The sequence below is a fragment of the Crocodylus siamensis genome, chromosome 1, assembly GCF_052110815.1.
Source record: "Crocodylus siamensis isolate JL-2025a chromosome 1, ASM5211081v1, whole genome shotgun sequence".
Taxonomy (NCBI): Eukaryota; Metazoa; Chordata; order Crocodylia; family Crocodylidae; genus Crocodylus; species Crocodylus siamensis.
Window position 1 is genome coordinate 207,564,599 of NC_143395.1, and position 14,506 is coordinate 207,579,104.

Genomic DNA, 14,506 nt, shown 5'->3' on the forward strand with positions numbered 1-14,506 from the left:
GTATTGCTTGTTGGTTGGCAGAAGGGCCAGTTCCTCCTGCTTATTTCCCATGCTTGTGGTGTTTGTGTACAGGCAACTAAGCCTGACATTGGAGGCCCTAGGCTTCCTGGTGAGCTGTGGAATAAGCTGTCTTTTGGTCAGTGTCCAAATATGCTTTTTGTTCTACCCTGGTACGGTGGTTTCAAGGTTGCCATTTCTTGGGCTTGTACTAATAGTTGTTGACCCGTCCCCCAGTGATCTCAGTCAGTTTTAGCAGACTCCACATGCTCAATGAATAATTATGTAGTTACACATGATCACCTATACATACAGGACTATTCATAAGTAGTAGATTTCCCCTGGGTGTTTAAGTGCCAGAAATATCCTGTAGGTAACCAAAAAATGGTTACTTAGACTACCAAGAAAAGATAGAATGTCACCGTTTTTATTACAATCATAGAAAATATAGGGTTAGAAGGGACTTCAGGAGCTCTTCTAGTCTGATGCCCTGCTCAAAAGGAGGACCATTCCTAACTAGATCCCAGGGGTGGGTGAAGCGGGCCCCGTTAGTTTCAGATTCAGCCCAAATCAGGGACAGTGATTGAATTCATTGATCTGGATCACTGTCTCCGATTTGATATGACTGAATCTGAAGATTCAGTGCTGATTCAGAGAATCAGCGATTCAGACATAGACACAACCTTAAAAGTTTTTTCTACATACCTTGAGGTAGCAGGCACAGCTCGTGATCACTGTGATGCTGGGGCACATAGAAAATCCCACAGGAATGCAGAGTGCACTCCATGTGCTTGCCAGTGAACCCAAAAGTGGACCAGAAGTACTTCCAGTCCACTTCTGGGTCTGTTGGGGAGCATGCTGGGGGGACCACCGCACCCTTCAGCTCAGCGATCAGCTGCAGGGGGACTTTGGGTGGCCCCCCAACCCAAGAGGCACCAGTCACCAAGCCGGGGGGTGGGGGCATGAGGGGACCCCCCAGTGCACTCCCCGGCAGACCCAGAAGTGGACTGGAAGTGCTTCTGGTTGACTTCCGGGTCTGTTGTTGAGCATCCTGGGGAGCACCCTGCCCATGCTTCTGTGGGACGCTCCATGCACCCCAGCATCACAGTATTCATGAGCCCCTACCTAGAGGTATGTGGAAAAAACATTTACAGCTGTCTCTATGTCCAAATCTCTGAATCTCTCTGAATCAATTTGGAGAGTTCAGATTCGATTCAGAGAAATTAAATGGGGCTCCGATTTGATTAAAAGATTTGGCCGCCAAATCGAATCAGGGACTGAAGTTTTGCACAACCCTCCTAAATTATTCCAGCCATGACTTTGTCTAGCCAGGCCTTAAAAGGAGTTTCCATCACCTCTCTAGGTAATCCATTCCAGTGTTTCACCACCCTCCTTGTGAGAGAGTTTTTCCAAATATTCAACCTAAAACTTTGCTTGCTGCAACTTAAGACGATTGCTCTTTGTTCTGTCATCTGCCACCACTGAGAAAAGTCTAGCTCCATCCTCTTTATAACCACCCTTCAGGTAATTAATGGCTGCTATCAAAACCCTACTCAGTTGCCTCTTCTGTAGACTAAATAAACCCAGCTTTCTCAGCGTCTCCTCCTAAGTCACGTGCTGCAACCCACTAAGCATTTTTGTTGCCATCCGCTGGACTCTCTCCAATATTTCTACATTTGTTTCTGGAGTGGGGAACCCAAAACTGGGCACAGTACTCCAGATGTGGCCTCACCAGAATAGAAGGAAATAATTACTTCCCTTGATCTGCTGGCAAGACTAATGCAGGCCTGTTTGCTTTTAGCCATTTCGGCAACAAGGACGTACTGTTGACTTAAATTAAACTTATTTTCCACTGCAATGCCCAGGTCCTTTCCTGAAGAGCTGCTACTTAGCCAGTTGGTCCCAAGCCTGTAGTAGTGCATGAAATTCTTCCATCCTAAGCACAGGACTTTGCACTTGTCCTTGTTGACCCTCATGAGAGTTCTTTTGACCCAATTGTCCAATTTGTCTAGGTCACTCTGAATCCTAGCCCTAACCTCCAGCCTATCTACTACATCCCCAGCATGATGTCATCTGTGAACTTGCTGAGGGTGCAATACATCCCATCTTCCAGATCGTTAATGAAGACATTGAACAAAACCAGCACCAGGACCAACCCCTGCGCCCCATTTGATACCAGCTGCCAAATAGACCTTAAGCCATTGATTACTACCTGTTGAGCCTAATGATACAGCCAGCTTTCTATTCATCCAGCTCACACTCCCTCATCTTTCTTGCAAGAATGCTGTGCAAGACCATATCAAAAGCCTTGTTAAAAGTCAATGTATATCATATCCACAGAGCCAGTCCTCTCATCATAGTAGGCAATCAGGTTGGTCAGGCATGACTTGCCCTTGTTGAATTCATGCTGACTGTTCCTGATCACTTTCTTCTCCTCCAAGTGCTTAGAAATGGATTCCTTGAGGACCTGCTCTGTGATTTTTCTAGGAACTGAAGTGAGGCTGACTGGTCTGTAATTCCCTGCATCCTCCTTCATCCCTTTTTTAAAGATTGGCACTATAATTGCCCTTTTCCAGTTGTCTGGGACCTCCCCCAATAGCCACAAGTTTTACAAAGATAACAGGGAGCAGCTCTGCAATCACATCAGCCACTGCCCTTAGCACCCTTAGATGCAATCCATCCAGCCCCATGAACTTGTACATGCCCAGCTTTTCTAAATAGTTCCTGACCTCTTCTTTCAGCACTGAGGGCTGTTCACCACCCCAAACTGTGCTGCCAGGTGCAGTAGTCTGGTGAGTCTGCACCCTCAGTAAGGTTTCTTTAAAATACAACCAGCTTTCCTGGACTCCTTCCCTCCTCAGCCTATCCTCCCAGGGGATCCTGCCCATCAGTTCCCTGAGGGTGTCAAGCCTGATTTTCTGAAGTCCAGGTCCATACTCTGCTGCTCTCCTTTCTTCCTTTTATCAAGATCATGAATTTGATCATCTCATGGTCACTGCTGGCCAAGTTGCCATCCACTTCTTCATCCCCCGTCAATTCTTCCCTGTTTTTAAGCAGCAAGTCAAGAAGAGCCTGGCCCCTAGTTGGTCTCTCCAACAGTTACACCAGGATGTTTTCCCCAGAGCTCTCCAAAAACATCCTGTATTTCCTATGCACTGCTATATTGCCATCCCAGCAGATGTCAGGATGATTGAAGTTCCCCCTGTGAACCAAGGCCTGTGATCAGGAAATGTCTACTAGTTGGCTCAAGAAAACTTCATCTACCTCACCCTCCTGGACTGGTGGTCTAACAGATACCCATTATGATACTACCCTTGTTGTTCTTCCCTCTAACCTTAAGTCAGAGACTTTCAGCAGGCCTATCTCCAGTTTTATACTGAAACTCTGAGCTCTTTTACATACAGCACAGTGTAATATTTTACATTACCCTGATCTTCCCCCCCCATGCCATAAAAGTCTGTTGCAGAAGAATTTGAATTTTGATTCTCTTTTGTAAATTGCCAAAGCTCCCTTGCAGAGAATTTGCCTTTTTGTTTTGGTAGGGGACCTGTTTGTTGAGCAGTTTGTTTCATTTTCCCCAGGAAGATGTTGGTCCTATTTATTTTATACTCTTGTTTTCAGTAGGTCCTCATCCACAGAGATGCTGAAAAGTCCCAGCACCCATTGATTTAATTGGGAAATAAAAACATTTATCATCTTGCTAGATTGAATGTTTAATATTTACAAGTGGTGATCCTCACATGGCTGCATCATTCCAAATTTGTGTGATCAGTATTTATATTATTTTAGGTACATCCAGCTTTACAGACTGTGCCTCCAAAGAAGAAAGGCCAAACAGAAGAAATGCTACTAATATCACCACAAGGTATGTGGGAAGGCTTAAAGCACTAAAATGACTGTGGTGTTTGAAATTTTTCTTTCTTTGCCTTTTCACCTATGCATTTGTTATGTAATCTCAATATTTGTAAAATATTGCAAATTGTTGTAAAGTATTGTAAAAAGTATTGTAAAGTATTACACATATTTGTAAAGTATTGATGTTGTGCAAGACCTACTGGGGTGACTAAATTATGGAAGCCACAGATCACTTGTAAATGTAGTAGTAGTGATTGGCTTTACTAATCTAAATATTCCTGTTTCCTTTTACTTTTGTAAGTTATACAAGCATGAACTTGATTAGAATTTTAAGGACTGATTACCCATTGATGAAGCTGGTCAAAAGTTTTCCAGATTTTCTGAAGAAAAGAGGTACATTTTCAGGAAAAACTTAATGTGCTATTTCCACCTGTTACAGTGGAAGAAGAATGCTTTCTGACTACGTATGTGGACATGAGGTATTATAATGACTTGCTGAATCAGATTCCTGAAGAGTTCATTTCCATTCCTTTAATATTGAACTGCATGTTGGAACAAGTGAGTGTACCATCATATGAATATGTGTGTCATTCACACTGAACATTGTTATGAGAACTGACTGAGGAGATAAATGAGTGAGCCTGAAGACAACAGTGGTGTACATACCTGTACTGCCTAGGGAAGTTCAGGTGGAAGGGTCTGTGACTTGGATGCTCTTCTGCCTTCTCTTCCTTTGAAGGAAAGATTTAGGTTACTTGATTCTGTTTCAGGGTGTAGTTCACTCTCCCTGGGCATGTCTACATGTGCAGTTAATGCAACTGAATATCCTCTGGCTCAATTTGAGCCAGAGTAAACTAATCCCAATGCTACTATCAACCTGTGTGTTTAAGTGCAATAGCTTACTGCACTGCCGGATACCACTTATATATGACGGGACTATCTGGCACTGCAATAAATTAGTCTACTGTGCTCCAATTGCTGTGCACAAGTAGAGATGGTGATGCTTTAATGCACAGCAGATTAGTCTGCTGCACAGTAAGTCATCCCATGCAGAGACACCCCCTGTATGACAGGCCAGATATTCACTCCTTTGTGTCCCTTCCAACTCACCTTCTTAGTGAGGAGAGTATTAAGGCAAGCAATTCCTGCTTCTTTTTCCCTACCCGATATGTTTGGAGTTGCAATATGAACAGATTCAGTCAGCCAAGCAAAAGAAAAAAGGAGTGTCATTCTCCTTCCTTACTTCCTTGCATGACAAAGTAAGGGCTAGTGCTTAATTAGCCAACACCAACTCTTGGAGAGTGGTGTTACACTCAGGATTCTTAGCATTCTTAGCATAGCCATGGAATGTAACAATGAAATGAAAGTGATCACCATGCTACATACTTGTCAACTTCTCAGAGAACAAATCTACATGAGATGCTGTTCACTCAGGAGCTTGTTTCTACTTCACAGTAGCATCACATGGCATGGAGTGTGATGTGACACTACTGCGCAATAGTAATGAGCTACTGTGCAGTCAGCATCACCTAAAAGCAGGACTCAGGCTGAGAGACCCTTTTCTCTGAGCCTGAGCCCCATGACTGCGGAGCTCAGGCTGTGAGATGGGAGTTTCCCAGCCTGAGCCCTGCTCCTTGAAAGTCACTGCTGGCTTGAATGGTGTCCAGGATTCCCTGCCTTAGGCTGGTCTCTTGATTAGGACCAGCTCAGTTCAGGATTCTGGCCTAGCCTCATTACAAACACTACCTTTACTAAAGTGTTTTTCCAGGCTAACTTGCAAAAAAGGCATTAAATAAGTCTTAACATTTCAAACATTATACATGTTAATGCAAAAAGTTAGTTCCTAAATGCATAAGTTATTGCTAATAGGTTTCACAGATCTTCCTAGGTGGGAAAGCTTAGATAAATGGGAAATGGGAGATAAGGATCTCCCAGCCCAAGCCCAGAAACCACGGAGCTCAGGGTCTCCCAGCACCAACCCCACAGTCACAGACCGGGCACTGGTGACTTCCTGCTGGCAGAGGCTGGGAAGCCTGTTCCCTGCCCTTCTCTGTAAGTGCAGAGCTGGGAGGAGGGTGGGGGGCAGAAAAACAGGCTGGGGAACTTGTCACCCTCCCCCCCCCCCACTCCACACTCACGGTGTGCAGGGTGAGGGCTGGGAGCTGTCCTGGTCAGGGTCCCAGCCCTGTGCCCTGATCAGGTAATCAAGGCATGGGGTTTGGAAAGAGCTGCAGGGGTGGGGCAAGTCCCAGCCCCCGTCCCAATCTACTGGTGGGGCAGCTATCAGTGAGCGAGTTGCTAGGTGCCCCATTGGCAGATCAGGGCAGGAGCTGGGACCTTCCCCTCCCCTGCAGCTCTTTCCAAGTCTCCTACCCCTTCATGAAGCCAGGGCTCGGAGCTCCCTGCTTCTGGGAGACATCTGTCTCCTGGCCCTGTGCTCCCTGCCTTCCCCTGGGATAGCACCCAGGAGGAGCCTGGAGGTTCCCCTGGTGGTGATAGGGGCCCATTGAAGGGTTGCAGGAAACTTGGTGCAAATCTGCTCCCTAATCCCCACATATATAGATACCTGCCCAAAAACACTTACTGTGGATTAGTTTTCACCAGACTAAATCTAGGCCAGACTAAACACATGGTTAGACACTCCCAGTTTGTCCAAATCAACCTTTTTGACCCTGTTGGGCAGAACCCAGGGCTAGAGATACAAAATCCACTCTGCCCTTCTAGACCTCAAATGCCACAGAAGTGTCTGAATCCCCCAAAGCGATCAATCATCCACAATAGATAGTTCAGTGGATCCAGGCTCTGACTGAGCAGCTGCGGGGGGGGGGACCTCAAGCCTTGCTAGGCTGCCTGAAGAAGACACAAGGCCCAGGCTGGAGCCTGGTAGGTTCTGTGCGAGACCCTTCTGAAAGAGAACAAAATCCTCAGCAGCAAAACATCTCCATTGGCAGGGGCCCCACCTGAACCCAAAGTCCTGCTCCCTGAGTGCTTCAGTGGAGACCCAAATAAGTTTCAGTGGTTAATATTAGTGCTACCTGCTGTTTATGCTGTGCTCCCACATCTATCCCACAGACCAGACCAAGGTAGGACTAATCATTATTCTGCTTGCAGGAAGTGCCCTGACGTGGTTATCCTCTCTCCTGGAGGTCACCAGTTCTCTCTTCGAGGACTTAGATGAGTTTTTAGATGCAGTGTCCTGCATGTACCCAGACCCCCTGCAATCCTAATCCACAGAAATAGTCCTCCAAACTCTGCAGCAGGGCTGCTAGCCCATGATCCAATATGCCATGGACTTTCAGTGATTAGCTGCAGATACCACATGGAATGAGGCATCCCAGGTGCTCCAGTTCCTCCAGGTCCTACGTGAGGAGCTGAAGGATGAAATTGCTTGGGTTGAGTCCCTTACCTACTTGGGCCCACTGATTGAGCTCTGTGTTTGGACTGACTACTGCCTCATTAGACAGTGTCTAGAGTAGAGGGCCTCTGGGAAGGACCCCCACACAGAGGTGCTCTCCTGGAGTAAGAGGATCTGATCCAGATGATGGGTCCATACTCTTCCCTGTACCCACATTGCCCCCTTGGTCTCAAAAGCAGGAGCCACTGCAATATGCAGCCCTTCTCCATTGCTGCTCACCATGCACCTGTTCCACCTCACAATGTCCACAATACAGTTATCTGCTCTGGTGGGTTTGGCTGCCTCAGACAGTTGTATGGATATCAGTTTCACTAGAGTGAAGCATATTCCAGTAAGATGTAAGCCCCCTCTGTTAATGATCAAGTGGATTGATAACACTCCCCTCATATCAGGTTCCTGTCCTTTTAAAATGCCCCACTCTGGGACTCCATCCAGAATCATATAAAGATTCTACACTTTGCCTTGATTTGGTCCACAACATGCCCCTGATATTGGGAAGTCCCTGGTTGGCCCTCCATAACCCACCAATTCACTGGCAGCAGAAAACTATCCAATTTGAATCTGACTTTCACCAGAAATCTAATTTGCCACACCCAGCTTTCCCCCACAAAGGGGCACTGTGCACCCTGGATCTTGAGGCTAGTCGTAGCCCAGGATGTGGTGTCCCTGGAAATGGCCTATGCTAACAAAGGCCCCAGCCCAGGAATCAGCCACCACACTGTACTCCAAGTACCAGTACTTCACCAATGTTTTTAGGAAAAAGAATGTGGACACCCTGCTACCATATCAGCCCTATGACTCCTCTATAATCTACAGCCTGGGGCTATGTTGCCCTTCAGTCATCTGTATCTATTACCTGATTTGGAACAGGAGGGTCCAATTCTGGTAATAGATAAGGGATTAAAAGATTAATTCACCCCTCCACATCCCCCAGCAGGGGCACTCATATTGTTCATCAAGAAAAAGGTTAGATCCGTACATTTGTGTTTCATAAACAGTTATAGTCAGGAACTATCTTCCCAGATGTTTACTGCAGAAGTTACTGGGGAAATTCCCATGCCAGATCAACTTTTTCTAGTAGATGAGTCTGAAGAGTTGGATTGCATTGAAGTAACAACACAGAAAGTTTTGGAACAAATCCATAAACTGAATATTAATATGTCACCACTGGATGGCTTTTACCCAAGAGTTCTGCAGGAACTTAAAGGTGAAATTTCAGGACTGCTAGCAATAATATGTAACGTATCGTTACAAAAAGTCTCTGTACCAGAGGACTGGCTGGTTGCCAACATAACACCCATCATCAGAAAGGGCTCCATAGGCAAATTTGGGAACTGCAGACCAGTGAGTCTTGTTTCCATCCCCAGCAAGTTGAAAGGAACTATCCTTAATAGGATAGTCATTTACTTAGACTTCAGGAAGGCCTTCAATATGGTATCCCACCCCATACAGATGAACAAGTTAGAAGTCTGTGACTTGAATGATTACACAGTCCGGTGGGTGGCAAATTGGCTAGAGGGTCATACCCAGAGAGTGGTAGTGGATGGGTCGGTATAGACCTGGAAGGGCATGGGTAGTGGGGTCCTGCAGGGCTTGGTCCTTGGACCAATACTCTTCAATATCTTCATCAGTGAGTTGGGCAAGGGAGTGAAGTGTACTCTGTCCAAGTTTGCAGATGATACAAAACTGTGGGGAGAAGTGGACACACTGGAGGGCAGGGAACAACTACAGGCAGACCTGGAAAAGTTAGACAAATGGGCAGTAAACAATAGAATGTGATTTAACAAGGAGAAATGCAAAGTGCTGCACCTAGGGAGGAAAAATGTCCAGCACACCTACTGCATAGGAAATGACCTGCTCGGTAGCACAGAAGCGGGAAGTCCTAGTGGACTCCAAGATGAACATGAGTCGTCAGTGTGACAAAGTCATCAGAAAAGCTAACTGCACTTTATCATGCATCAGCAGATGCATGACAAAGAGAACCAAGGAAGTGATACTTCCCGTCTATCGGGCACTGGTTAGACCGCAGTTGGAATACAGTGTGCAGTTTTGGGCGCCACACTTCAAGAGGGATATGGATAACCTGGAGAGAGTCCAGAAAAGGGCCACTTGTATGGTTAAGAGCTTGCACGCCAAGCCGTATGAGGAGAGACTAGGGCACCTGGACCTCTTCAGCCTCCACAAGAGAAGGTTGAGAGGCAACTTTGTGGTTGCCTCATTATTCATTATGGGGGTGCAGAAGGGAATTGGTGAGACCCTACTCACCAAAGCGCCCCTTGGCGTCACAAGAAATAATGGCCATAAGCTAGCAGAGAGCAGATTTAGATTGGACATTAGGAGGAACTTTTTCACGGTTAGAGTGGCCAAGATCTAGAATGGGCTCCCAAGGGAAGTGGTGCTCTCCCCTACCCTGGGGGTCTTCAAGAGGAAGTTGGATGGGCATCTGGCTGGGGTCATCTGAACCCAGTACTCTTTCTTGTCTATGCGGGGGGTCGGACTTGATGATCTATTGAGGCCCCTTCCAACCCTAACATCTATGAATTAATAAAAAATAAAATCAGCAGTCACATAAGCAAATATGATCTCCTGGGGAAGTCAACATGGGGTTTGTAAAAGGAAATCAGTCCTCACCCATCTGCTGGATTCCTTTGGGGGTGTCAACAAGTACATGGACAAGGGAGATACAGGTGATATGGGCCCCCAGTCTGGTTTTGCTTTGGCCCTTGCTTCAGCCATTTTTACCTAGCTTCAACCCTTTGGCTAAGCCTGGCCAGTGTCTTGAGCCCCTAGCCAAGACACTCTGGCACTACTGGGACCTCTGGATTTCCCTGACAGTCCCAAACCCAAATCACCAGTTGTAAACTGTAACAAAGGGAAACAGTACACCGCCTGTAACATAAACTTAACCTGTTCTAGGTATAGTAAATAATACCAATAGTTCATTGTCTTGGAGCAAGGCTTCCCCTCACCCATGGTTGTGTCCCTCTGTAAAGTACCAGTATTCTGCTGGCAGTCCTTAGAGCAGCTCTAAAGTCATTCAAGTATTCTCCTACAGTCTTCCTGGCCCCAAACTCTTTACCCAACAGCTTGCAGAGCTAGACTGTTTCTGTGGCTCAAGCCTGGGGTTTATATACTGCCTAAGCCCTGCCCCTTCAGTGAGGTGTCTTCTAATGGCTGGTTGCCATGGCAGATTAGAACTGCTGCTGTATCATCCTCTTGCTGTTCAAGCCAGGCTTTGCCCTGTTGTCTTATTGTAGACTGCAATGCCTGAGGTAAGCATTCATAGCCTCTGGTCTCCAACTTGCTATGAGTTTGTCCTGGGCTGAGTTCTCCTGACTAACAGCAGGTGCAACCTTTTACCCTGATGGGCCTTGCGTCTGCTTGGGCAGTGAGGTTTTGCCATTGCCTGGCTTCTCTTAATGTTTTTCTCCTTAAAGTAACAGAAGCCTCAATGTCTCTGTTGTAGGGATACATAGTGAAATCTCCAAGTTTTCAGATGATATTAAATGATTCTGGGTAGTAAAGTCCCAAGCTAATAGAGAGAAGCTGCCAAAAGATCTCACCAAGCTAAGTGAGTGGGCAGAAAATTGACAGATGAACTTCAGTGTCAGCAAGTGCAAGGTAATGCACCTGAAAAAAATAACCTCAACTCTACGTACACAATGCTGGGTTCTGAACTAGGTGGAAAGGGACCTTGGAATCATTGTAAATAGTTCTCTAAAAATGTCAGCTCCATGTGCAGGGGTGACCAAAAGAGTCGGTAAAATGTTGGGTATCATTAAGAAGGAAATTGAAAACAAAATGGAGAACATTACATCCATGGTGTGCCCACATTTTGAATACTGTGTGCAGTTCTGGGCCCCACATCTCAGAAGGATATAGTACAAGTAGAAAAGGGTACAGAGAAGAGCAGCCAAAATAATCAGGGACCTGCAGCAGTCACCATACCAGGAAAAACTAAAAAGGCTAGGACTCTTCCATTTGGAGAGGAAAAGGCTGAATCAGGGCAATGATAGAGATCTCTAAAATCATGAAGGGCATAGACCAAAGTGAAAGGCAACTGTTGTTAACCAAGTTACAGAATATTTGAACTAGGGGTACCTCCTGAAAGTATTAGGAGATAGGTTTTAAGTAAGAAGAGAAAATACTTTATTTATACAAGTTCTGGAATTAATTACCACAGATGGTGGTGGAGATAGATAGCATAGCCATGTTCTAAAAGGGACTGGATAAATCCATGGATGATATATCTATGAATGGCTATTGAACTGCATGGTTGGGAGTGTTTCCTTTGGCATCTGTCACTTGATAAATGGTGGATGCCAGGGATGGTATAGAATGAATGTATAGATTCATAGATTGAATTAATAGATTCATAGATTGAAGGGCCACCCATATGACTAGAGGTTTGCATGGCAAGCTATATGAGGAAAGGCTGAGAGACCAGGGATTCTTCAGCCTGAAAAAGACAAATCTGAGAAGGGGACTTGGAAGCAGCTTACTGCTACATCAAGGAAGTATATCAAGGGCTCAGTGAGCAACTCTTCACCAGGGCGCCCTTAGGGAAAACTAGGAGTAATGGCCACAAACTCCTGGAAGACCATTTCAGGCTCAACATTAGGAAAAATTTACTCACAGTTAGGATGTTCAGACTGTGGAATAAGCTCCCTCCAGAGGTGATGCAATCTCCTACCCTGGAAATCTTCAAGAGGAAACTGGACAATCATCTTGCTGGGGTCACCTAACCCTACCTGTCATTTTTCCTGTCTGGTGCAAGGGGCTGGACCCAGTGATCTTCTGAGGCCTTACAATCTATGAATAGGGGATAAATTGCTCTACAGACAATCCAGTTCTGCCACTGTCAGACACAGGATACCAGGTCACAAAACACTTAGACGCAGGAGTAGAGGTGGATGATGTTGTCCTGGTTTTTAGGAAGGCTTTCAATATGGTATCTTATCCCAGTCTCATAAATAAATTAAGAGGCTGTGACTTAGATGTTTGCACAGTCCAGTGGTTGGCAAATTGGCTTGGGAGTCACACCCAGAGAGTGGTAGTAGATGGGTTGGTATTGACTTAGAAGGAGGTGGGTAGTGGGCAGGGCTTGGTCCTTGGACCTGTACTCTTCAATGTCTTCATTAGTGAGTTGGATGTGGGCATGAAGTGTACTCAGTCCAGGTATGCAGATGATACTAAATTGTGGGGTAAACTGAACAGTCCAGAGGGTAGGGAACAATTACAGGCAGACGTGGACAGGTTGGAAAAGTGATCAGAACACAATAGGATGCAGTACAACAAGGACAAATGCAGAATGCTGCACCTAGGGTGTAAAAATATCCAGCACACCTACTGGTTTGGAAATGACTCCCTCAGCAACACAGAAGCAGACGGGGATCTTGGAGTCATAATGGACTCCAAGATGAACATGAGTCATCAGTGTGACGAAATCACCAGCAAAGCTAATCACACTTTATCAAGCATTAGCAGGTGTATGACAAATAGAACCAAGGAGGCCTACAAATTCATTAGCAGGACACAGAAAGGTATCAGAGGTGCTCTGTTCACCAGGGTGTTAGAACAGTACCTACAGTGCCTCGTTTTTAAACTTCCATCAAGATGACTGGATCGCCCTCCTACCCCAGCTGAGTTAGCTTACAGCAACCTGGACCAACTTCTTTGCCCAGCACAGCCCCTTTTATGCTAATTATGGCCTCCACCCCTACTTCCATTGTACCCTCTGCCTCACCAACCCCTACAACTGTCAACCTGATGACCCACATGCAGCATATGAGGACCTGACAAGCTATTTTCAGTAGGCAAGAGAGGCTTACAAGCAGTATGCAGACTAACACCACTTCAAAGTCCCTGTGTTTAAAGTAGGGGACAAGGTATAACCTGCCCTGCACTTGAAAACCAACCATCCCTCCACCAGACTCAATCACTAATACTTTGGACCCTACCCAATCACCACAGTTATCAGCCCAGTGGCCTTCTGCCTGAAGCTTCCTTATTCTATGCAGGTCTACCCTGTGTTCCACATCTCCCTGTTGAAACCATACACTGAAAACCCCTTTCCAGGAGCCTCCACTCCCCCTCCCTCACCTGTGCTTGTCCAGGGGCATGATAAGTTTATAGTCAAGGAGGCCCTTGACATCTGAAGAATGTGGGAAAGACTTCAATATTTAATTGACTAGGAAGGCTGTAGGCCAGCAGACCACTCACGGGAACCTGCAGAGAATGTGCATGCCCCTACATAATCTGAGCATTCCATCAGGCCCACCCAGAGAAACCTGGTCCAAAAACACCCAAAGGTTGCCCTAGAAATGGGATTACTGTATTGAGGCCAAGCCAGAACCATGGACCCATCAGGTGCCAACCAAGAGATTAGGGCAAGTCATCCCCAGAACAAGCACCACCTTCACCAAGGCCAGAGCAGTGCCCTGGTTCCAGCTGGGCTGAATGAAGCAATCAGGGCAGCCTATCCCCTGAAGTCACAGGCAGCAGGCCCCACTTGCTTTAACCTTTAAAAGCCAGGTCCTGTCCCAGTCTCCTTGTTTGGGCAAAGGTCTTTGCTCCTAATCACCTATATACTTTTTTCGTGGTGGCCTATTGACTCCTGGCTCTGACCCTGGCTTCTGACTGTGTTAAGATCCTTGGTAGTCCTTTATTCTGGTCCCCACTCATGGTCTGGTTTGACCTTCAGCTCTGACTTGTGTTTCTGCTGTGACTCTTGGTTTACCTTGGCTCTGGCTTCAGCTTCTGACCCCAGCTCATTCTAACTTTGGCTGTGGGTTTCCCTGCCCACCCCAGTATAGCCATGTTAATCTAGGACATATGCAAGAGGCAAGGCTTTTTGTTGGTGATATCTTTTATTACACCAACTGTATGGTTGGGATAAACTTAGGCAAGCTTTCAAATGGAGGGTGTTTTTCTTCAGGTGACCTGTATAGTTGAGGTGACCTGTAGAAGACTGCATTGCATTCAGAAGGTTGTCTCCTATCTCAAACATTGAACCATACAGTTGCTTCAGTAAAAGATACTATCCACCCTACCAGGGCTTCTTCAGTCCCCACTAGAGGGAAGAAGGGACAGGGCCCTTAAAGGAGCAGCCAGACGGGCTGGAAGCCATACCCCTGAGAGCAAAAGGAAGAACCCCAGCAGCAGGAAGGTGTGGGGGGGGCAGGGAATAGAAAGCCCTCTGGCTGGGGAAAGGCAAGAGCTCTGTCTGGAATAGGAAGA

General features: G+C 46.2%; 1 protein-coding gene across 1 annotated transcript in view; it reads left to right on the forward strand.

The window, feature by feature from the left end:
• Window positions 1-14,506, forward strand: part of SPAG17 (sperm associated antigen 17) — a 354,514-nt gene that overhangs the window by 131,030 nt on the left and 208,978 nt on the right. The window contains exons 9-10 of the mRNA XM_090053742.1: window positions 3,787-3,862; window positions 4,292-4,410. Of these exons, the coding sequence (XP_089909868.1) occupies window positions 3,787-3,862; window positions 4,292-4,410 (195 nt within the window). The remainder of the gene's footprint in view (window positions 1-3,786; window positions 3,863-4,291; window positions 4,411-14,506) is intronic.